Genomic DNA, 23,104 nt, shown 5'->3' with positions numbered 1-23,104 from the left:
TAGGGAACAGAGAGCTGTGATAAATGGAACATTTTCTAATTGGCCAAAAGTCTTAAGTGGAGTACCTCAAGGTTCCGTGCTGGGGCCACTCCTTTTTAATATATTTATTAATGACCTTGGTGATGTTTTAGAGGGTAAAGTTTCTATTTTTGCAGATGACACTAAACTCTGTAAGCTAATAAAATCAGAGCAAGATGTAGCTTCTCTACAGAGGGACTTAAATTAACTGGAGGATTGGGCGGACAAATGGAATATGAGGTTTAACAAAGATAAATGTAAGGTTATGCATTTAGGGATTAAAAATAAGAACGCAATCTATAAGTTAAATGGAATTTAGGAGAATCTATAATGGAAAAGGATTTGGGAGTGCTCGTAGACAGTAGACTTAGCAATAGTGCTCAATGTCAAGTAGCAGCAACAAGGGCAAACAAAGTATTGGCATGCATAAAAAGGGGCATAGATGCAAGGGAAGACAGTGTAATTTTGCCACTGTATAAATCGTTGGTAAGACCTCATCTTGAATATGCAGTACAGTTCTGGGCACCACTCTATAAAAAAGATAATTTGGAACTAGAAAGGGTTCAGAGAAGGGCGACAAAATTGATAAAGGGTATGGAGTCATTAAGTTATGAGGAAAGGTTAGCCAGTTTAGGCATGTTTACTTTAGAAAAGAGGCGTCTAAGGGGAGATATGATTACTATGTACAAATACATTAAGGGTCAATACAGAGAACTTTCATGGGAACTTTTTACCCCAAGGACTATACACAGGACACGCGGTCACCCCCTAAGGTTAGAGGAGAGGAAATTTCACAACCAGCAAAGGAAGGGGTTCTTTACAATAAGGGCAGTCAAGATATGGAATTCATTGCCCGGGAAGGTTGTGATGGCAGACTCAATAGATATGTTTAAGAAAGGGTTAGACAAATTTTTAGCGGAAAAGTGTATCAAGGGATACGACCGTTAATTAAAATGAAGGATAGTAGTGGATATAGGGTAAAAATAGGACTGCAATATTGAGTCTGGGGGGATTTTCACAATTGAAAACAGATTGACGGTTGCTTACTCTGGATTAATTTCAAATATAAGTGCTGGATTAATTTCAAATATAAGTGCAGGATCGCAAGAGATCCAACATAGGATGAACTTGGACTGGTGTCTTTTTTTAAATTCATCAACTATGTTATTATGTTACCTCCATGCTATGTGGTAACTGACAAATGGGTCATTCCATGTCAGTTCAACCAGGGTTGTCCACCACCCATCTCAGATTTCTACGAACATTTTTTAGTTGAGAGGATGTCAAAGCAACTATTTCTGCCAAATATTTCAACTGTCTGACAATTGGTTGATTAAATATTGATTTTTCAATTTATTAAATAATTTACTAATCGCAGCTTCTATATCCAGTTTATTTGAAGTACTGCAGGTGTTTATTGAGGAGTCAACACAAAATTTAGACCGCTAAGGTAACTCTTCCTCCCAAATCTAAAAATCCAAACCAAATTACTTTATCTGCCTCATGTTTTGCGTTACGGCAAAAACACACGTTTTTCTAATAGAATTAAAAACGCTAGGTTCAATTGACATTTGGGATCCCATTTTTTTTGGGGGGGGGGGGGGGGGGGTTAAAAAAGGCATACATTACTACCACAAAAAAAAAAAAAAAAATAAGCCAGGTCCTCTGTTTCTTAGTGGAGAAAAAAAAAAGTTGATGTTCGATTACTGTTGTACCGCATACATAATTTTACACATTGTTAAAAACCATACCAAAAAAGTGAACTAAATTGAGGCAATCTGATAAAACTCCTACAGGAAATGAAACAAACAGAAACTGATGGGAAGGGGATTCCCTTTAGAGAGACCAAAACTGAAACTTTCCAGAGAAAGAGAGAGGGAGACACAGAAAGAGTCAATCATGGCAGCTGCTCATTTGGTAGTCTTTTAAATACAGACTGCCATATTACTATCTACTCAAAAACCATTGAAGTACACAGCTGGGACCACTTTACAGATGAAGAAAAAGATCTTTTGATTCTGAGAACTAAAGTTTCAAATGCAGTAACCAATGATCCTGAAACCTCAGTCTGCTACCATCATGAAAAGCTTCTGCTGCTAAGACATGAAACATTTCAGAAAACATGCAGTAATCCTTTATTGTCTTACAAAAAAGGAGCCAGAAAAAGCTTAAAAGTTATTTCACTGAGGTGGACCAAAGAACATGGTGACTGAAGTGTCACAATCATGCCTAAAATATACAACAAGCTGACAAACTATGTGAGCCTGTGCGTTATTAGCGATACCCATGACCATGTAGCTATAACTGTGCATGCCTTCATTACGGTAGTTATGAAACACTTACCAAAACTATTGGAGTATATTTACCACTTTAGTGATGGTGCTAGTGCACAATTCAAGAACTGCAAAAACTTTATTAACTTATGCTTCTTAGAAGGATGACTTCAACATTCAAGCAGAATGAATTTTTTGCCACATCTCATGGTAAGAGCCCATGTGATGGCATTGGTGGGACAGATAAACGTCTAGCCACACGCACCAGTCTGCAAGCAGTGGAAACCCATCACATCTTGACGCCTTTGGACCTGGGCAAATGAAAATGTACATGGCATGCAGTCTTTTTACGTGTCACAAAACGAAATACAAGACTGCAAAACCAAGCTGCATAGCCGTCTAGAAACAGCAAACACTGTGGCAGGAACACGTTCTCATCACAGATTTTGGCCTATTAGTAATGATGAGCTACACATATATCGATTGTCATCTGACGACATAAAGACAGGAGAAACCAAAGTTAGTGTCACTATCACCACAGTCATAAAAAATGTGGGCAAAAGCGATCTGCAACCTGGAACATACATAGCAGCAGTGTATGATAATATCTGGCACATTGGGTATATCACTCAATGTAATGAGGAGGAACAAGATATGCTGGTACACTCCATGAAACGAAACCAATCAACAAATGTGCTGTCCTGGCCATCAAGAGATAAGTGTTTTGTTCCTTGTATGCACGTCCTCTGTGTAACGGAAGTGCCTACTATCCAAGGAAGTACACAAGGAACACCCCTCCGACCATACACAGGTCGACCCTTATCCTGCATTAGGATACGGGAATTGCATAAGTGCTACAAATATGCAACAGCACTGAATTTTGAGACAATCTCTACAGGTTTTCTGATCTTCTGTACAAGAAGAGCAACTGACACACTAATAAAAGCATTGTGACTAAGCACCACCCGAAAGGTAATTTAGTGAATCAGTGCAAAGGGGTGCTATGCACGTCCAAAACAATGAAAGCAGCCTTCCTTGATGAGAATCTCCCTGTTGAGACATGGGAGATGTTACTAATAAGGAGAGCCAAAGATACAAGTAGAAACTTGGTATCCTATTTTGCAAAACAGAAACTCCTGTTATTGAAAGGAAATTCTGCCAGGAGCATTTTGGAACTGTGTAGAAGAGAGATGAGAGTATTCTTCGGTAGGAAGCTACTGAAAACCCCAAACTAGAATATAAGGCCTAAGCCAATGTTTCTAGTGTGGTAGAATAAGCGAAGACCTGGGTAGGCTCAAAGAGACCACTTGTGAACCCAATAATGCAGCCCTGCTTCTTGCTGAGAGAGTGAAAGTATAAAATTCTGGCTGAAAACGTCTAGCTGTAAGCTAAGCGTTGGGTGTAATAAATAACTTCCACCAACGGGGAGTGTCCCCAAACCTATGAATGTTTACCTGATTTCCACAGCACATAAACTATAACCACCCCTGTAAGGCTAAGCCTGACTCGGGATGTGGCACCCTGACCTCAGATCAACAGAGAGGATCAACGGATTGAACACGTAAACATCATGGCCTGGTGTCGCTGACATAAAAAAAGAAAGCACACCTACCGCTAGAAGCCTTTGGATACTCATTTGTAATAGTGCAGATTGAGAGTTCCGATATTGGAACAAAGTGCTGTAAGCATGTGGCTAACAATAGGTATCATAGCTGAATAGCTGTATGCCTACCAGCTATGATGCTGTAGGATGAATACAAACCACCCCATTAACCCTTAATGTGAATAAAGGCTAGAGCACTTATTCTGTCCGAAAGCCACTAGATAAAACCCTTTTACCAGCCCCTGCTGTGTGTAGGATGACTTCTTTGTCTGCTCCCCCTGGGGACAGCAGAACAAGAGAACAGAAGAGCCACAGAATTGTCACCAACATGGATTACCTCCCTTGTGTTGAGTCTGGAGAGTTAGGGGAGGTGAAAACATAGCCAGTCTATTACTGTTTACCTGGTCTTTGACAAAAGACCGACACCGAGTCTAAGATATGAGGAAAAACATTTTCCCAACTAGGATGTCACTAAGGCTTAGGTTGAAAATTGAAAACCAAGTATAGACTGTTGTCTTGCAACTGCGAAAACTGTGTACAGTTTAAGCTGGGATTATCCACCTCGAGAGGTTAATCAGCAAGAACATTCCTCTTGACAGTCAAAGAAGATGGAGATAGACATCCTCTGGTGAGGAATAAACTACATCCTTATTCTGACTGTGGCAACAGTCCAAGATAAAATCCTCTCATCTGTGGAAGATGGTGCATCTTTGTCCGGATGGTTTTATACCTGAACAGCGTAATGCCGCTTCTGTGTTAGCGGACAGATATAAGCTGTGTGGGTACTTAACCAGCACAGTGTAAACCTGTGTAGAAGCATGAAAAAGGGTATACTCACGTACCATTTCGCACTTAAAAATCACCTTAATATATTCGGCCACCAGAAGCGATAGTGATTTAGACCAGACCTGTTTCTGCAAAACAGCTGACACCAAAATGGGAGCACCCTGTTTGTAGACCCTAGCCCTGCAGTCTGTGCCGAGGCATTTGGGCTAAGCTGTGGAAAAGATAATTTAAAAATTACATTTCGCACATATATAATGTCACTCCTATTTCCCAGTTGATCCATTAGAAAACATAAGGAAATGGTAGGCCAAGTAACAGGTAATGAGATTGTCTAACAATTAATTTGAAGACACATACATACATACATACATACATATTTTGAGTATGCCAACCAGCGAGTATTCTACTCCTGGAAGACTCACCTATTGTAACCCGATACACCAGCAAGTAAAAAGACACAGAATAAATCTGTTCTATCTTTTAAACAGGTAATATATACATGTGCTATTAGGGAGACTGAACCCACAACACCATGTATTCAAAACAGCGTATATCTCAGATGAGCCCCAGCTCCTGATGTACACATACATATATACATTTATGCCCACATATACACAATGCAATACAGGCCAACCAGCCTACCACGGGATAACACTGTATATTATTTTTGTACCACATAAATAATGTAGAGCATATAAAACAGCGTGTCTATTACCCCTCAGGTAATTCCTCAGACATACCGCATATTTGGAAAACTTTATAAAAGTTAACCACAATACTTGGGAACACAGGCTATACGTAGCCAAAGGGATTGTGTATATATACGGAACTCCCTTTCCCAGACTTATGGCAAAAGTCCATCCACAGTCACCATATGGAATATTATACAGATATGTATTCCCATATCAATGTACATCTGCCTGAAAAGCAAAATATGTCACAGGAGAATAGGAAACTACCATATTGTCTAATAGGTAATCCTATAATATAAACAGCAGTCACAGGATCCTGAAATAAAGGTCCTGACTGTGTGGCAAACAGGCTGACAATTGTTTAAAAACAGAATTAAAAACGATACTACATTACCCAGTGAAGAGAGGCAGAGTCTGGAACAGCATGCACTTGATGTGTCTGCTCCGGATCAAAGATGGCCGCCGTTCGCGCCATTAGGGAGAGAGAGAGAGGGGGGGGAGGTGCACTCCCCTCTCCTAACATGTCCGCCTCTGCGCACCACCGCTCAGCCCATATACAGAATATGGCTGCAGCAAGTGAGAACCGCCGCGCTGCCATGCCCAGGGTGCGTGCGGTCTCACTGACTTCATCGCCTCTACAGAGCGCGATGCTTGTCCTTCTCCCCCGCTGCTGCTCGTTGTCTAGGGGCGGAGGAGGGGGGGGGGGGGGGGAGGCTTCCGGCAAGTTTGCGGGCGGGGAGGAGAGGCAGAGACACCCTCACTCCCGCCCGCCTGTTTAAACGTGGCCGCGGCCGCCTATAAGGCCGAAATTAATAAATATATATATGCCCCGAATAAAGCTGCCTTTAAAGGCATACTTTAAAATAAATTACATAAACAATGGCCCCTTTGCTCGTTCTTTCTAATGGTAGACTGCCGGCAGAGGTGCGAGGGAAGCGTGCTGAAGAGCTGCTTACCTGCGCTGGAACTCAGAGTGAATTAATCCCCAGGACTATTCACTCCTCTGGGTCTTGGCATGGAGTCCAGCGCTGCACCTGAAAAGGAAGAAAAATAAAAACAGGAAAACCTAATGCTAAACTAAGTATAGGCAGGAGCCTATACAGAAGTGATCTTTCTCCAGAAGGCACTTACAACAACTGAAGTCAGCTACAGAGGAGGGGCATAGTGGGGGAGAAGTCAGGGAAACAAACAAGTTTATAAGTGAATAACTCCAGTCCCACCTACTATACCCCAAGGTAACGCAGTGTCCCCCAGTGGTAGGATAGAGAAATGTGCGTTTTTGCCGTAATGCAAAGCATGAGGCAGATGAAGTAATTTGGTTTGGATTTTTGGATTCGGGAGGAAGAGTTACCTTAAGGGTTCAAATTTTGTGGTGATTCCTTAATAAACACCCACAGTACTTCAAATAAACTGGATAATGAAGCCGCGATTAGTAAATTATTTAATAAATTGAAAAATCAATATTTAATCAACTAACTGTTAGACAGTCTAGATATTCGGCAGAAATAGTTGTTTTGACCTCCTCTCAACTAAAAAATTTTCAAAAAAATCTGAGACGGGTGGTGGACTTTTCATGTTTTTTTGGGCGATATGATGTGGAATGACCCACATGTCGGCTAATGAACTTTTTACGTATTTAAACAATATATGGAGGTCTCATACTCCAAGAGGAAGTCCTATGGATGAAACACATCAGGGCCTTGTTGTGAGATATTTGAATTACCTAATTATCTGTTACTTATCGGTTTTCCTGTGGGCAGGATCTCTTGGCCAGAGACTACATCTTAGTAACAACGTTAATCCACAAGGGATCCAGATAAGCTTTTCCTTTTTAACTGAATGTACTAGCATTTATGTACTGGTTTACTTATTAAAGTTTTACATACAGTACTGATTTCTTTATCATTTTTGTTACAAATTCATACGATATATGTAAACACCTGTAGACATACTACACTATGTCCTATATCTTTGATCTCTGAGGGTCTGTCTGAGATTTGAATCAGATCGCTCTCTAAGTAAAAGGATAAGGCTCCAAAACCTGATCCTAGGTTAATGTTTGTGGGATGATTACTTCTGGTGTTCGAACGGAAATATCAGATAAGCTTAACTATATATGATCTTTGGTATGCAGCCACCCTATTCATATTAAAAGATCCATTTTCCCTATATCTTACTACACTATGTTGGATGCCCCTTGTTCATTTTTTTTTAAATTTCTTTTTAGGTATTGCACCAACAGGCTGGTGCTAAACTAACTGGAGGCAGCTCTATGTCTCTATGTTGTCTGTCTATATGACACGTGTCAAGGTGTCTATTGTTCACTGGGAATTTTTTCTAAGCGCCACAAGCCTTATACACGTTGTACACATTATATCAATATTTTAAGTCAAGAAAGAGTTTACTGACCATAAAACGCATGAAGATGAAGACAGAATGCTTTTATACAAATATTTAAAATGACTTGTATTATCCTAATTATTATAAAAGAGGGTGCATTATTCTTTAGAATATGCAAAGTTTCTTAATGAACACTTACGTGATATCAGAACTTACCAATAAGCAATAACATCAAAACTCACTGTTTATATAGTAATACACAAATGTTTTAGCATATATTAATATCACAAGCGTATACTATATTGGCCATATATTTATGACCACACATTAAAACTGCATGGGAGAAAAGGTTTTCCATATGTTATTTGTAAATGTAACAGAAACGTATATGAAAATTACAAGACCTGCCCGTTCCTCATCCACATCCATTGGTATAACAGCCAAATTTGGGGCTGCAACTTCATTTTCTAGTTCAGCTGGTCTAATTTCATCTTGTGACACATCTTCCATGTCGTTCAGAGCTGTGCATTTGAGGATAACAGAATTAATGTTAAGGGATAAGTGCAATATACGCTAGGCACAAATGCAAGTTCTACCATAAAAAGTAGGATAAAAGAGCGTGTGGTCTTAAAATGTTCCACATGCTGTTATATGACTAACAGTGAGCAGCACAGGTGCCCATATTACTCAGAGATTGTGATATCAAAGAGCAGTAAGGGATATCTGAAAACACTTTTCCGGGACCAATACTGGTACACATTGGGGTTAAGCACTACACAAAAGGAGCCAGGGCACTTGGTTAGCAAAGGAAAATGCTTTTGCTATCCCTGCTTAATTTCCTTCTACAGTCAGAGGTATCCATTTATTAAGTGTCCTTGACAAGAAGGTTAGTGCCAATTTCTTGCCTTTGTTTATTTACAGATTTCTTCAGTCACGCCTTGCCAGGCTCCCAAAGAATATCAGGGGAGACCGTGGTCTCCTCCAGCAAGTGAGCTCAAATTTTTCATACAGCATCCAAGGACAAGAAAGGCACAACACTGTATCAAAACACCATGTATGAACAAGAAATTTAAAAAAAAAAAACAACTCCTAACAGGGCATAAGGTAGAGACATCATAATGGTTTATGTATCCCTCTGGGCACATAACTATAAGTAAAACCTATTTTCACCATTACCCAAGTGGCAAAGATACTCACACTGGGGATATCTCAAATGAAGCCGTTATGGGCGGGAAATCAATCACAATCGCTGCCTGCGACACATTCCTTGAGAGACTGGGCACATGGTTAAACTTGGTGAAGTTGTGAAAAAGAGGACCATATGGTTGCTCTACACACCTGCTCAGCTCAGTCTCCATTCCTAAAGTAACATGTGGAGTGAGCTGTGATCATGAAGAAAGGCGACTTGACAACCCCCTGCAGGCAAATAAAATTGTCTCGCACATCCACCAGAGATGGACTGCAAACAGCCTGCCTTACCTTTACCTGGACAGCCAAACAAAACGAAGAGCAACTTGGAGCAGCAGGAGAGTCTGGTACATTCAAAAGGTGGAGACGGAACACAACGTTTGAAGCAAGTCCCGAACAGCAGGAGGGGTTAATGATCTCCTGATTGATATGAAAATTCTAGAACCACCTTTTGGAGAAAACATGGATTAATCTTCAAAACCACCTTATTCTTGTGGAAAATTATGGAGGAAACAGAGGATAATATCGACCAACTGCGATCCATGGGCAGAACATATTACACAAAGGAGCGGGAACCTTCAGGGTTACCTCTAACAATGGCCCAAAGAAAGCCGACAGGATCAAATAAAGTCATGCTAGACAAGTTGCTTAAAAGAAGGGCAAATGTCAACCACCACTTCAAGGAAGAATTTCTACAGATTTCCAGACAAGGATCAATAATGAAGAAACCCACAGCTCTCTTCAATTACCAAAGAAGTTTTATGTCAGCTTGTATAGAGATTGTTTTGAGCTTACTTCTGCTGATATTTTGCACAAAAAGCTACAAAAGAAACTGGACTTTGAACAAGATAGTGACAAGTTCTGTTCTATGTCAAAAAGGTACCCTCCCCCAAGTGGCCCGAGAGATAACCTTTTTCAAATTGGGGGTCCCTATACAGAGAATGGAAATCTATGCGGTCTTAGAATTGTTAGCTCACAAAGGTCTTCTATTAGAATCATTTTGGCGACTTCAACATACTGACCGACGTCCCCACTGACCTTGCTACCTCTAAACTACTCTCTCTCACAGCTTTTCAGCCTCTCAATGGACCTCCTTCCAGTGGCCACTCCCTCAATCTGGTATTTACACCGCTGTGATATCCGATTTAAGTCACCATTCCCCTTCTGTGACAATCAGCTCCAATCTTTTAGCCTTTTCCTTCCTCCTCCTCAGACTACCTTCACCATGCGTAACATTGAGAACATTGACCCCCATACATTCTCTTACTCAATGGCCTCACTTCTCTCCCCCATTTCCAACCCCTCTCTTGCACTGACCATGTCACTTCCCTCTACAACAGCACCCTCACCTCTGCCCTGACTGTCACTACAAGCCTGAACACAGGCATTCCAAACGCACCATATACCTTCAAAAATGTCATCATAGGGCTAAGCGGCATTGCAGGAGTTCCTGTTCACCTGCAGACTTCCTACATTTCAAATTCATACACTCCTATCCCTCTGCAATGTACGCTCTCTAAACAGACCTATTTCAAGTCTCTGATCTCTTCTCAGTTCTCCAACCCTCGTACCTCTTCGCTACCTTTAATTCCCTCCTCCCTCTCTGCCCATTTCACACCCAAAAAGCGGATCATTTGTCAGTACATCACCTCCCATCAGGCTCCTCTTCTCATCCAAGCTCCTTGAGTGGATTGTCTACTATTATCTTACCACCATTCTTTCCTCAACCGACTTCAATCTGGAATTCATTACCTCAACTCCACAGAAACCGTCCTCACCAAGGTCACCAACAACCTTCTGCTACCAAATCTAAAGGTGATTCTCTCATCCTTCTGAACCTCTCTGCTGCCTTCGTCTAAGATAACCTTAAATTAATTTGTCTAAATCTGAAATCATCATATTCTCGCTCTCCCGAGTGTCTTCCCCTTATCGCTCTAACCGTTGACATTACCATTTCCTCAGTCCCACACTTCGCTGCCTAAGAATTACCCCTCTAACCTCCCTCTCTTTTACTCTCCACATTCAATCAGTCTCAAGAATGTGCTTCCACCTTCAAAACATTCTGCAACCTCCTCTGGAATGCACTTTTTCCTCCAATTAAGCTCTCCACCTCTCTAAAAGACTTCAAATAGGCTCAAAAAAAAAAAACCTTCTTCTACAAAGTCTGCCAGCTCTCCTTCTAACTAACCTCTACTTCCCCCCTTTCACACTACCCCACTGTGACCTACAGATACAAGCTGCCACTCTAATAAATCCCACAGTATGGGCCCTGGGTATTGTACCCAGGCCCCCAAGTCAACTCTGCAGTGCATCACTGATCCAAAGTAAGTGGTCAGGAGGAACGAGCCACAGTCAGCAGCAAACAAGTCCTGCAGCAGTGACACACACAGAATCAGACAGTTCCAGATGCTAGTGAAGTACCTACTGGTGGCAGAGAAACACCAGTAGGAGTAGTCAGTAACACACCAAGACAAGTCTGTTAAACCTCTTCACCAGACAACGTGGCAGAATAAGCCCATCTTGTCAGTTTCCTTTGAAATGTTTGCCCATAAGCAGTAAGGATCCTCATTCCAAAAGAGAGTTCATTGCCAGACATGGCAATAAGTAATTCTAGTCAAAAAAGTTAGAGGAAAAAAGTATAATTAAATGGGGCACGCCATGAACGTATTTTTAATTAGATTAAGACAGTAGATTTTTATTGTCAATTTATTAAAAATATTTAGTATCAGTGTCTCAATATTCCTAAAGTAGACAGCAAAAAATAAAAAATGGTGACAATGTGACTATGTGTACAATATAATGATTGTGAAATTAAGATTTCAGATTATACTGCAATGCTGTGTGCTGTCTGTAATTTACACAGATAACACATACATACATTTGAATAGGGAGCATTATAAATCAAATATTATTAAACATTTTATTATTCATTGAGTGTGAATATCCTTAACTTATTAACAATGAGGAAGTAACTATGATATTAAAGAAGTATTACTCATAATATTAAGTTAAGATAATATAGTTCTGCTTCAGAAATTACATTTTATTTTAGATATCTTACGACTCAGAGAGCTGTTCTTTCAGAATGCATCTCATAAATCAGTACAGGAGATATATATATATATATATATATATATATATATATTAGTTAAAAGTACAGTTGACTTAATCAGGCTATGGGGCTCATGAGTATTCGGAACACCTGATATCAAATTATGTAACTGCTGTTTATTTTAATTAGTTACTCACCAATCCATCAGCACTCATATAATGATTTTAATCTGGGCCTCCTGCCAATTGGCAGATTCTAAATAAAATCATGTTAAGAGTATAGCATGCATACTTATATTAACATACTTACAGTTCAATGTATTAAATGGAAGCATGTAACGTAGCACTGACCATACAAGCACCTATTATAGCCCTCCTGCTATGTGTTGGCATATTCTGCGCCCTGTTTAATTCAATTGTTCCTCAATATATCCTTCCGATTCAATTTGTTCATAGAAGTGGTAACACAGCACCAACGATGCATACATCTATTCTAGCTCTCCTGCCTTGTGTTGTCAGATTCTAAGCTCTGTTAAATGAATAATGTGAATAGATATTCCCACTCATTCATAAAAAGATTCTTATTGGGAGCATATGAGGCAGTACTGCCGGCAAACGTCAACGTGAGTTTCACTGGAATACAACTTTGTCAAGGCATGCCTATTTTATAATAATTTGACAATAAAAATCGAATATTTTAATGTAATTAAATATACATTCATTGAGTGTCCCATCTCATTACTATTTTCTCTAAACTTGTTTGGACTAAATTTGTAATCAGTGTACAAGGGTGCACTGCTCAGTACGTATATATTTGGTTTAATTTGGGTGGTAACAGATATATAAACAACATATCCATTATGGATTGAAATATTAGCTATTGATATATTAGAAAACATACATAGTGATGATGAATGATTGGCTCTCTCTCTATCACATGGCAACAAGCAATAAAAGAGATTCAGCTAAAAGAAAGTAAAACCTGGGTGTCATAGATAAAAGACTAGTAAAATGTTATCTATGTTCTCTTAGTGGTCACTTAAAACGGGTATCTAATGTAATCTGTTTGCCCCTGCGCTATAAAAGTAACTCAAATGGCAAAATTAGCTTTGGTTCTTCCAACCCGAGGGTCCATTGAGTGTGTAACCTCCTCTAGAACTGTGACTGGTGCTGTGTGCAACCTTGCTGCAGGAAAAAGCTCAAGTTCAGCAATGGGGTCATGAGTTCAATTCCCGACCATGACCTTATCTGTGAGGAGTTTATATGTTCTCCCCGTGTTTGCGTGGGTTTCTTCCGAGTACTCCGGTTTCCTCCCGCACTCCAAAAACAGGTTAACTGGCTGTTAACAAATTGACCCTAGTCTGTCTGTGTGTGTGTTAGGGAATTTTAGACTAAGTTCCAATGGGGCAGGGACTAATGTGAGCGAGTTCTCTGTGAGCGCTGTGGAATTACTGGCGCTATATAAATAAATGGTGATGATGATGAAGTCCCAGTTCATGAAGTCAGCTGCAAGCAAGGATTCAGACACTTGCTGTGAATCTTATTAAAGGAATGAATGCGAGTAGAACGTGTGGCCGAAGTTTCGCAAGTAGACTGACAGCAGACCAGACTCCTTTGAACAGGGTTGGTCCACATAAGAGGAAAGGGGACCAAAACAGCCCCTTTAAAACCACCACCTCTCCCTGTTGAAGTGCATTGGAGATAAATGGAATGCCCTGATTCCATCTAGGAAGAGAGGAAGCAGGACAGGGAGTAGGCTGCCAATCAGCTGTCTGCAGGACTGGTGGCCATCAGATGAGCAGGTCTTTATAATGTACTGCAAAGCAACTGATACAGACTCCCTGTTATCTCTCTTGGCCTTACAGTCCTGCTTTACCCCTAGAGGAAGTGGGATAAAAGCATGAATCCAGCACAGTTTGCAATTGGTGGAATGATGACAGTCTTTCTCCTGCCATGCTTCCAGACTCAGACAGGGTCTGAGTGAAGAAAACTCCACTAAAAAGATGACATAGAAATAGTCGTAAGAAGGGGGCTAATTAGGGACAGGAGGGGCATTGTTTTTGCTAATCAAGTGCCCCGTCTCCTGCGTGTGGTGTTTACCCACAGTGCGAACATGTCAGTCCCTTGGCTTAAAGAGAAAAACAGACTATTTTTAGAACTAAAACAACATACATTATAATAAAATGTTTGTGACATGTCAACTTCGTATATAAGTACACAGGTAAATCTCACCCTCAGCAGCAATATGCTGTTCCTCTACATGGTTCTCTGGCCTTACATCTGGCTCGTCGTTCCCCTCCTCTTGTTGTGGAGGAGGAATGTTGTGTGGTTGTTGGTTATTATTGTGCTGCAGGTTGTTGTTGTTATTTTGGTGATTGTTGTTGTTTTCATTCTCATTGTTCGAGTTCTGATTGCTTACTAGGGCTGAAGACACTCCAATCCCTGTCCCTGCACTAAGACCTACACGGGCACAACCCTTAACAAAAAAAAAAAAAGCAGAATAAATCAGTGTAAGTAAACTCCTAAGTGTTCCAGCTCAGAAAAATAGTAAGCAAATCTTTTAAAAACTAGGCAGCGTATTACAGTAGTTATATGCAATATTTAATCTAAGTTTAATATTCTTGCGCAACAATCCGTACAGTGAGCCTAATGTCCATGGCTGGAGTTGCTGTTCCTGATTCCTACTTTATATTTTGGCGCTATACTACAAATATATCGCCTGAAGCATTAGGTTAATTTTTTGCATTAATCCCCACAGTAAAGAACAAGAAATGAACAAAGAGTTTTAAGAGTGGGTGTCCAGGGTCCCCAATTGGAAAAAAAAGGATTTAGCACAAGTACAAAAATCCCATTTTCTCGTTCATCCATGAAGGGACACTGAATATCCTTGGGACATCCCAAAGCTGTCTCTAAGGGAAGGTATAGTCAAAAATTGAGATGCATAACACCTACTGTGCAGAGCTAGCATCTTTGCATGAAAAATTTTACATTGGCAGAACTAAAGTAAATGTGTACCAAAGAACAAGTGGCCGCCCAACAAAGCCCAGGAAGCATCCACCAACCTAGGAGAATGTGTCAACGCATTTTTTGGAGACAGGCTTACATGCCCCCCAATGTAAGCCAGGTGAATCACGGAAGTAAAAAATACAATACATTAAAATAAAAAATAACTAAATAAATCATAGAAAAAGACTTCCAGACCCTCCTGCCAGAAGAGAAATAAATGGACCAACTAAAAAAGGGGAGGTAGGAAACTCTTTCAGTTGCACCAGGAGATGTATGTCTACCAGACCCTGAGATAATTCCTGTGCAAAACAGGCTACCTAGCCTTTAGCATGGTCTAAACCACGCTCGGAAGCCCCATTTATATATTACACATAAGTGTGTTATTATGTGGTGCAGTGTGTTTGCATGGACCTCATACACAGAACATTGAAAACAGAGCTGTCTTTGGGACCAAAGTCCAGCTAATCTGCACTACAGACATAGTACACTTCAGTCCAGATATGTGAACATATATACATCACAAATTATTATGTTCGCCTGTAGATATACGTGTCCAACTCGTCTCAGAGAAATAAGTAATATAATAATGTATTCTATGTGTGTACAGATTTTCATATGTAGGAAGCATGGCTGCTAGGTGTTTAAGCATTCTTGCCCCGCTTGCACTACGGATTTGTTCATGCGAGTTTATCAAAGATGCTCTGGCTTCCTCCTATTGTCCAAAAATACACACTGGAAGGTTAATTGGTCATACTAAATTGGTCCAAGTGTATCTGTCTGTGTTAGGGAAATAGGCTGTAAGCATGGGACAGATATGAATAAACATTCTTTGACAGTAAAGCAGTGTAATATGTACTATATAAATAAAGTATAATAATATTAGTGCTGAATCTTGCTATACATATCAGACAGTTTGACTCAACAGCTCTATTTTCTGTGCATGTAGTCAACATATCTTGAAATGCTATGTTTCTGAAAAACAGATGTCTCATATTCAAAGAATGTTTTAAACGTTTAGCCAGATTTACCTTACAACTCTTTAATAATTGACCAATACCAACTGACGCTGAAAGCATGGCTCTCTATTTTGCTATTTATTATCATTTATGACGCCATAACCTTAAAACCACCACATATACACCGTTTTCCATTATATACTTCTATGTGCAAAATATAGCTCTACTACTGTCTACTGCCAAGTCATAAATGTTTTGTTTATTTTAATTTGTTCATGACATGGAAAATTGATAGAGCACATGTGGAGTGAAATTGGTAAATAAATCCAGTCCCAAACTCCTTGTTGTCATGGAAACTACCCATCATTAGGAGAATTTATGGAACATCAGCATCACTTTAAGACCATGACAAAAAATTAAAAATTATTTTGCGGTAATGCTAGTTTGTGGTGAGGAAACAATTACATTTCACTTTGACAAAGACAGTGTAAGATTAAGATTTCATTTTATGTTCATGTTTCAAATACAGGTTTAGTTGTCCTTTCAAAAAAGGTTTATTTATCATGATTTGTTTTATGAGCTGCAATTTTAAAAATTTAACACAAATCACACATCTTAGTAAAAGGCTTAACAGCTGTCATGAAAGTTAGAAATTTATAAGACATTCGCAAAATAATGAGCTGAGCAGAAATAACAGGCAAATAAAATTATGGAAAGTCTGCCAAAGTAATCTATAAACAAGTTATAGACCAAAAGTGTTTCAATCTAAACTACTCACTGATTACCCGATAGCTGCAGGTGATTAGCGCAACAAGCCAAATAGGCAAAGATTACGGTCATAAGAACTCACCTTAGGAGGTTCCCGAAACATCTGGTCCAGCGAGATAAATTCCAAGCTGGGAAGTAACTCAACAAACTGACTGAAGGATTCCAACTTTATGGCATGGCAACGAACCAAACTGAGATCAACCAGACGGTTCCAACGGGAGTGATCTTTAAGGAAGCAGAGGGAGTAATAAATGTGGATACACAATTCATATGAAGATGTTTTATTTCACCTAATAATACAATATATACACATTATTTACCTATCCAAATATATGCTACATAAAGTTAAGTCACATAATACCAGGGAACATAAAGAGTGGGTGTTGAGTCCAGTGGTTCCCAACCTTTTTGGTGTTAGGACACACCTGTTGATACAGATGCCATATGGTTCATTTTTTTTGAGACACGTCACTGTTAAATTACTGAAATAAATAAAATCAAAATGATGAATAAATATCAGTACTGAATAATACCCGATTCATCATGTACTGGTCGAAAAAAAAATACCAATTCACAAAAGTGACAATGCAAGAAATACCACCGTTAATGTGGCTTAGTGCCGCTTTTCAGGATGTGACAGAAAAGTGGGTGTGGTCATGTCTTCTCAATGACAATTTTTAGACTGAATTAAATGGCGAAAATAAACAGTCTAAAAAAAAAAAAACTATTTGGGGGCACTAACAGTATCCATTTAACTTCCATTATGCATGCAGCTGTATATTAAAGTAACTAATAGTAACAAAATGGCAGTATGCACTTTCTACCAGGTGAGTGGTATGAAATTAAATGTTATTAACAAAAGGTTTCATAGAGAAACAGACCATATGAGTAAAAAATTATCTCTGCAACATAAACATGTAGAACAAGCAATTCACAAGAGAATGTTAAGTTTTTAGGGAATACAATAGTAAGCCATTTTTAAACAAATATTTAAGCCACTAGTAGGACTGTAGGGTAATAGATTTTATACCATTCCATTCGAATCTTCATCAATAGATTTTCCATTACTTATAAATTCTTTTGAAAGTTCCAGCCTAGTACTGTGACATACAAGTTTGGACTGACTGGCCAGTGTAGCCATCAGTATATCAGTGGAACAGTTATTGTTTAGTACCTGTGATCCAATTTTTTGGATTGTGAAGGTGAGGGCAGTTGTAGATCACCAAGTACTTGATGCAGGAAAAGACCTCATTTACTGCTTTCATCCCAATATCAGTGATAATGCCAGGATTCTCAGCCACATCTGCCAAGCCATACTTCATTAGATCTGCATTGGTCATCTTACCTGAGCAAGCAAAGGCATTTACATTACAGTGAAGGTGAAATGAAGTTTATAGATTTACAAGATAACGCTGCCCAAAGCTAAGAGGGGAGGGGAAGAGGGGGGGGTTACAATAAATTTCTTACTCTGTCGAGGTCTGGAGATGCTTTACTCCTTTACCTCGTGAGTTTGTTGATCAACATATGCTGTCTCTATGGTAAGAGCTTGACTCAACATGAGCGAATAGAGTATTGCCAGACCTCGACAGACATAATTTGAACGATAAGAAGAGGTGCAACTACGGAGCTTAGGTAAATATTATTTGCTGATAATGTAAAGCATATACAAAAGCATTTTATGATCATTAAAAACCAATGATAATCATAGAAAAGCAAGTTTCATAGGAGTAAATAGGTAACAGAAGTAAGATGATCTGCTTTCAAGCTGGTACTTGCATTAAAAAATTACCTATATTTTTAATGGTATCTAGTAAAACTAGTGAATTTTATTGCACTCTTAAGCACCACTATTGTAAAATATATTCAACAGAGATGACAGCAGTTGAGTGCAACTAAAGGGGAAATACAGTCTTGGACACACTAAATTGAAGCAAGTAAGAAACCACTGCTTTAAAAACAACCTTAAAAAAAAAAAAAAAAAAAAAAAAAAAAAAAAAAAGCCCATCATAATAGGTTGACAGGAGTAAATTTTATCTCAATATATAGTTCTGTATTATAAGCGCCTGACATTTCTATACATATATTTGTAAATGCTACTAGTAGCTCTTTGTTCCTCCTCATACTCCATGGGAGTCCTAATGAATAGGTTAATCCTTAAGCAGTGGAGTAGAAACAGGAACAAAATTTACACCCGCAACTCTTTCCTTCCATTTTCTGTATCTTCAAAGCAGAGTAAGGCAACAATGAGTGTAGTAAGATCTTTTGTATTGTTGTATATGGGGACTTATCTATGATTCCTTGTAAGACCTCGAGGATCAATCACTATGGGTATGCTCACTCGGAGAGGGGTGGCTACCTGGGATGTTCATTACTATCATTAGGTAGTAAATGTGTGTTCTGCCCAACAACAGAAATTCAAAAGATATGAGCAGCCGTTGCATCACTAGATAATGTGACCAGAGCGAAGGATGTCACTACCAGGTCATCACTTCCATGGAGAGGAGTTTGATAGTAGCTTGCATTGCTGAGTACTCAGCCTGCAGCATGGATCCAGAAGCAGACCTGAAAAAGGCTGAAAGACACCTGTTCTAGAGGATATGTCCTTAGCTAAGGGTGTTTTGTTCAGAGTTAGATTAGTTTGTTTTCTTGTCCTAGTTTCCCTAGTAGGACTCAAAAATGCATATGTACTAAGTATTAATCTTGATAACTATTCATCTTGATTATAAAAAGGCTTTATGAATGGACTGTAACCCTCATAGAAACACCAAAAACAAAAGAAGCTTATGAAATATTTTCTATCAAAAGGAGAGCTTCAAGTATGTCAAGGGGTTAATAGGACAAGGTGTCAGATGTGTATAGACTTGGAGAGTATACAAGATTTTCTTCATGTGGATGTATGGATTCCTTTTGTGAAGACAAATCTGATAATTAAGAAGGGGAATCTAAAGAGGAACATGACATTTAACCCTGAAATAGTGGATGCACTGATTAGACAAATTAATAAGGCTATGGAAATAAAGAATATGCCAGTCCCAGCTTCATTACAGAATGCTTTTTTTGGAGATCAGCAGCACAAATGTAGAGGGTTTATAAAATACTGGGTGATTAGAGAAATTCTGGATAATGAATGGGATCAACGCAATTTTTGAAAAGTTTTGATTGTGATTTAAATTTCTTGAAGGGGAATAAAGGCTAACCGGGACTCTGTACCGAAAGTTGAGGCTGCAGTAGCATGTCTTTCTGCAAAAACTGCTATAGCATTAGAAAAAGAAGGTCCATTAAGAGATATAATGGATAGGAAAATTAAAAAAATGTTTTATAAACGATTGATATGTCCGCAGGAATGATAAATAAATCTGTAGTAGCCATGGTTTCAGTCTCACGGGCACTGAGAATCGGGATGGATAATCTGAATAGGTACATTCATGAAAAGGTAAGAAGGCAACACTTGTTGAAGTATATAGAAAACAAAACATGCAATTAGAAATTGACTTGCTCTGAGAGGCAACACTGTATACAATCACATGTTTTGACAGAAATGTAGCTTTAGCAGTGGGGGCTAGGAGAGCTCTTTAGTTGCATCTCTATTCTCCAAGTAATAGAAAAATTACATTTCCTTACATCAATAGATTTACGAGGTGCTTATTTGTACTGCAATACTATAGTTTTCTCAGATTCTTCAACATAGGTCACCATTTACTCTCTCTGCCTTTTGGTTTCTCAACATATCACAGAACTTTTACAAAGGTACAAGGGATTCTTACAGATGCTCTCAGGAAGCAAGAAATTGCAGTTTGGCCTTATCTGTATGAAATTCTGGCGATAGGGAAATCTGAACACAAAGCCCTAACCAAGACACAATTCATTTCTTTTATACAAGTAACACGCCCCCCCCCCCCCCTCTAGTGTTATTGTTCACACCTCCCAGTGACAATGTGTGGGCCTGGTACTAGGAACCAGAGAAGACGCACCAGAAGTATTGCTCAGCATCTTAAGGCTGGTATGAGAGGATCAGGGACTATAGAGAGGAAGTAACAGCCAAAGACCCAGGATGAGGGGGAGGAGGTCCTGGGATCCTCCTTGTATTATGGGGAGTTGGGTCTATGGCCTGCTGCCACGAGGGGCCAAAAGACAACATCACAGACAGAATAGTACTGAAATGGGACAAATTACAGAATGTGGCAGGATGATAGTAAAGAGACAGCACACATTGAATGGGCTCACTCTCAACCCCTTCAATGTGTGCTGTCTCCTTCATATTATCCAGCCACATTCTGAGGTCATTTATCCCTCAGATTACCCCCCCCCCCCCTGCAGAGGAGTGCTGAGAGAGATGAATGCAAGCTAAAAAGACAATTTTATGTATGACCTCCCCATTAATATTCTATCTGTGCAGCCGTTACGAACTGTGCACTAGGAGACGGGAGATTTATGAAAGGAACTGTACATATCGGATTCATCATTTTAACCGTTTATTAACACGCCTTCACTCCAGCACATTTTTAGTTTATTTTGCAATATAGATATGGTCTGGTGCCCAAATTATCGAGACATCTGATTGCACTGCACCACAAAGTTACATCATTGTGTCCCAACATCTTTAAAGACACTTTGCATAAATAATTGTATATGCAGGGACCCTCTGGTCATTTATATCCACGCCCAGGACATAGCCAGGGCTAGAGAAGGAGGTGCACTGCAACACTACACATAACAAAAGTGACCTTGAACCTTCTCAACAGCTGCAGTATCTGAGAATACAGATACACAGAGAAAGACAAAGCATCAGTGTCAGATGAAAGACTCGAGAACATTTAACTTAACATATTCAGTGGCAGTAACAAAGCACAATAAAGTATTGTCTCAAGCTATTAGCTATCTTTCCTGAACCATAGGCATCCTACCATGAGCGATATGGGACATGAGAAATCTTCAGTTAGAGGTACCCGATCAGTGGGATCACAGTCCAGAATATCAGGAAAAGACTACAAGACTTAGAGAGCACAAGGATCCAGCATTAAAAGGAACTAGAATGGACTGTGTTAATGACAGATTAAACCTCCAAATGTCAGTGTGCTCATCTGCACACAGATATTGTACAAGGAGCATGGCTTCAAACGAAAAAATAAAAAGTGCATGTAAGCATTCTGGAAGCAAGGCCAGTATGGTATGTAATATATAATTTCTGCCTCATTTACAAGACACACATTGCAAGATATTTACAGACAACTGGACAGTAGTGTCATTCATAAACCAACAAGGAAGTACCAAGAGCAAAACCATGATGGCAGAGGATATGAACAATCATATCATGGCCAGAAAACAATCGGAGAACTTTGTCAGCTCTTCACATAGCAGGCAAGGATAACAACTTGTCATTTGTCATGTCACAAATATTCCATAGCAGAGGGAAAAGCTGCTCTAACAAGACCTTGGTAAAAAATGCTTTGACTGCAAATGGGGTATGTGTTCACTTCTGTTGCTTTCACGGAGTGCACACTGAAGAAGATCACGAGAGGCAGTGAAAGTAATAGTGGTTCTTCCATTTTGGCCTTGCTGGCCATGGTTCACACTAGCATGTGAGATCTTCCTAGAACATACAAAGCCTCTACCGCTTCGGCTAGATCCTCTGCATTGAGGGCCTATTTTTCACCTGTAACCAGAGGCACGCCTTAATTGTTTGATAGGATTGATACTTACGATAAATCTCTTTCTCTGAGTCCATCTGGGGGACACTGCTTAACCATGGGGATGAGTAGGGAGGGGAGGAGTCTGGCACCTAAAGAGTTAACTTTCTTCCTGCTGACAGCATATCCCTCCCACCAATTCCCCACATACCTCAGTTTGATTACCAAAGCCCTAGGACAAGAGGCCAATCAACCAAGATACACCCCTCAACAGAGGGGGGAGTGGAGAGAAAACAACGAAAAAGGGGGGACCGCAGTGTCCCCCAGATGGACTCAGAGAAAGATTTATCGTAAGTATAAATCCTGTTTTCTCTTTCATCCATCTGGGGGACACTGCTTAACCATGGGGACTTACTAAAGCAATCCCTCTGAAGGGTGGGACCGCTCTGATCTCCTTGCACGTAGAACACTACGGCCAAAGAAGGCGTCCCCAGACGCAATACATTAAATTGGTAGAATTTCGTAAAGGTATGGACCGAGGACCAGGTGGCTGCCCTGCACAGCTGGTCCACCGTGGCTCCATTCCGTGCCGCCCAAGACGCCCCAAACGGGTAGAATGGGCAACAATACGCTTTGGCACAGGGAGATTAATACGGACATAAGCCTCCCTGATAGTCAGGGTAAGCCATCTGGCAATAGTTTGCTTAGATGCTGGCCATCCCCGCTTAGAAAAGTCAACATTTATTTGTTCACGTTCCAGGAGACTGTGGCTCCTCTTTGAACACTGGAACAACTA

At 39.8% G+C, this 23,104-nt stretch overlaps 1 protein-coding gene across 1 annotated transcript in view; it reads right to left on the bottom strand.

The window, feature by feature from the left end:
- FBXO38 (F-box protein 38) overlaps positions 1–23,104 on the bottom strand; it is a 69,593-nt gene that overhangs the window by 29,884 nt on the left and 16,605 nt on the right. Inside the window, exons 10-13 of the mRNA XM_075209599.1 lie at positions 17,856–18,026; positions 16,764–16,906; positions 14,184–14,427; positions 8,117–8,233 (exon numbers count right to left, since the gene is read on the bottom strand). Of these exons, the coding sequence (XP_075065700.1) occupies positions 8,117–8,233; positions 14,184–14,427; positions 16,764–16,906; positions 17,856–18,026 (675 nt within the window). The remainder of the gene's footprint in view (positions 1–8,116; positions 8,234–14,183; positions 14,428–16,763; positions 16,907–17,855; positions 18,027–23,104) is intronic.

The sequence above is a fragment of the Mixophyes fleayi genome, chromosome 4 (assembly GCF_038048845.1).
Source record: "Mixophyes fleayi isolate aMixFle1 chromosome 4, aMixFle1.hap1, whole genome shotgun sequence".
Classification (NCBI taxonomy): domain Eukaryota; kingdom Metazoa; phylum Chordata; class Amphibia; order Anura; family Limnodynastidae; genus Mixophyes; species Mixophyes fleayi.
Note: the sequence above shows the minus strand (reverse complement) of the source record. Positions and strands in the feature narration are given on the sequence as shown.